General features: G+C 27.4%; 1 protein-coding gene across 1 annotated transcript; it reads right to left on the minus strand.

Moving 5' to 3' along the window:
- Positions 1–972: 972 nt before the first annotated feature.
- On the minus strand, positions 973–1613 carry LOC112463460 (barrier-to-autointegration factor B; the record flags this gene model as incomplete). Its single annotated transcript, XM_025029886.1, has 1 exon — positions 973–1613. A coding segment is annotated over one exon (147 nt), but the record flags the coding sequence as incomplete, so codon positions are not given.
- Positions 1614–1953: the final 340 nt, after the last annotated feature.

The raw sequence follows: 1953 nt of genomic DNA on the forward strand, positions 1-1953 counted from the left end.
CTATCTTATATCCATAATATTTTTAAAGTTTCAGAAAATTATTTACTTTTTTGTCATATATCTATATATTGTTCAATTCATACTTCTTTTCCATTTATTTTAATATTTTTTTATACATAATTTTACCATTTTTTTTTTACTTAAAATAGATTATATGAAATAAAATTGCATTATATATAGAACAGAAAAAGAATTTCAATCTGCGAATTTCAATTAAAAAATGCGGTCTTAATTATATTTAATTCTATTTCCACTTCTTGACTATGTAGCTGAAGTTAACAATAAATACATATACATACATACATATATATATATATATATATATATATATATATATATATATATATTTAATTCTATTTGTCTCCTGCTTGTTCGAATACACTCATTGGTTATGAGAAGAATGTGCAAGAGCACATAACACATAACACCTCCTTCCACCATCATTATTATTTCCGGAAGAGCAGAAGGTTGATTGGTTGCAGAAAGATTGGGGTAGTTTCGAGTAAGTTTCGGAACACACCGATATTTCAAAAGTGTAAATCACACACATCCAAGGCTAGCGCTATAAATACTTTAAAGTGTTCGATAAACCAATCAGAATAAAAGAAAATCTACGCTTTAAATCATTTGCTTCCTCCAAGATTCTCAAAAAATTATCAGAGATATCAAGAAAAATATTGATGAAGTTACTCGATTGAAATTCCGACAATCAAAATTTGCTACTCCTAATCCTCAATTCATTCAAGACATCTTTAATTTCAACTTTTTTTCTCGCAACTTTTTATTCTCGAGGAAAAAAAGATAGATAAAAGAAATAAAAAAATAGGAAGAGGATAAAAATTTTAAATGAAATAATGAGGTAGTCTGAAACTATATGCGAAGCAATTGTATGTATGTACATACCTTTTTTTTTAACTGTATCTCAAATATATTTTGTTTAAACAATCAGATGGATATTTTTCAACCAGAACATTATTAGAGAATAAACCTTGCTTTTATTTCCTCTGTGACGTTTACATAAACATTACATTGTACTTTTAGGGTTGTTAACGTTCTTATACCTATAAGACTGCACATTCTTTTGTAACATTTGTATTGATTAAAGTGTAACAGTTTTCTTTCAATAATGTGTATCTTGATTGTGTACAAAAATTTAGAATTTATTTATTTTACATTATCTTATTAATTTATTATTATGTATATTATTGCAAAATAAATACAACATAAAACGAATGTTTTCAAATTATGAAATAAATTTGAAAATGCGATATATACGACTATGACTATTAGTCACATAAGTTTCTAGGAATAAACATTTACTATTTGAAGTTTTAAGCAAGATATGTTTAAAATATAAGTATTAAAATATATGTTATATTTCATAAAATGTATGTTATACAACTTTATAGTTAATTCTTTGCGCCCTTAAAAGAACATTGAAGTCGAGAATCTATGTCACAGCTACTTTACAAAAATTCTTCGCACCAATCGGTGAGACATTGGTAACAATCTGTTGACTGTTTCGAGTTCGCCGAGCACGCATCCTTCATCCATTCTTGAAATAACTCCTTATTCTTCTTTAACACTAAGTACTGCCCTAGAACTACGTATGCCTATATAACAAAAGTCATAATCATTAACTCATGTTCAATAAAGAGGCTCATAAGAAATTGTATAATAATTAATCATACAAAATTGTGTATTATTCTCTTTTGGTTCAATTTAAATTTAAGGGGTTTCCCTAGTGTGACAGGGCCTAAAAATGAATGATTTTTAAAAGGAAAACGACAAAGCCAATTGATGAACAACTTTTCCCACATATTTTACTATATTTCAAGAGTGCATACAAATTTTTTCAAAATTTTATATCTGTTATTGAAACCCGTGCCAGCCATTTTTTTTGGAGCGCCGCGAAAAAACAGTGACCACGATTGCAGCCGTTGTAGTTATCTG

This window comes from Temnothorax curvispinosus, unplaced genomic scaffold, assembly GCF_003070985.1.
Source record: "Temnothorax curvispinosus isolate PA1 unplaced genomic scaffold, ASM307098v1 QBEX01013275.1, whole genome shotgun sequence".
NCBI classification, from domain to species: Eukaryota; Metazoa; Arthropoda; class Insecta; order Hymenoptera; family Formicidae; genus Temnothorax; species Temnothorax curvispinosus.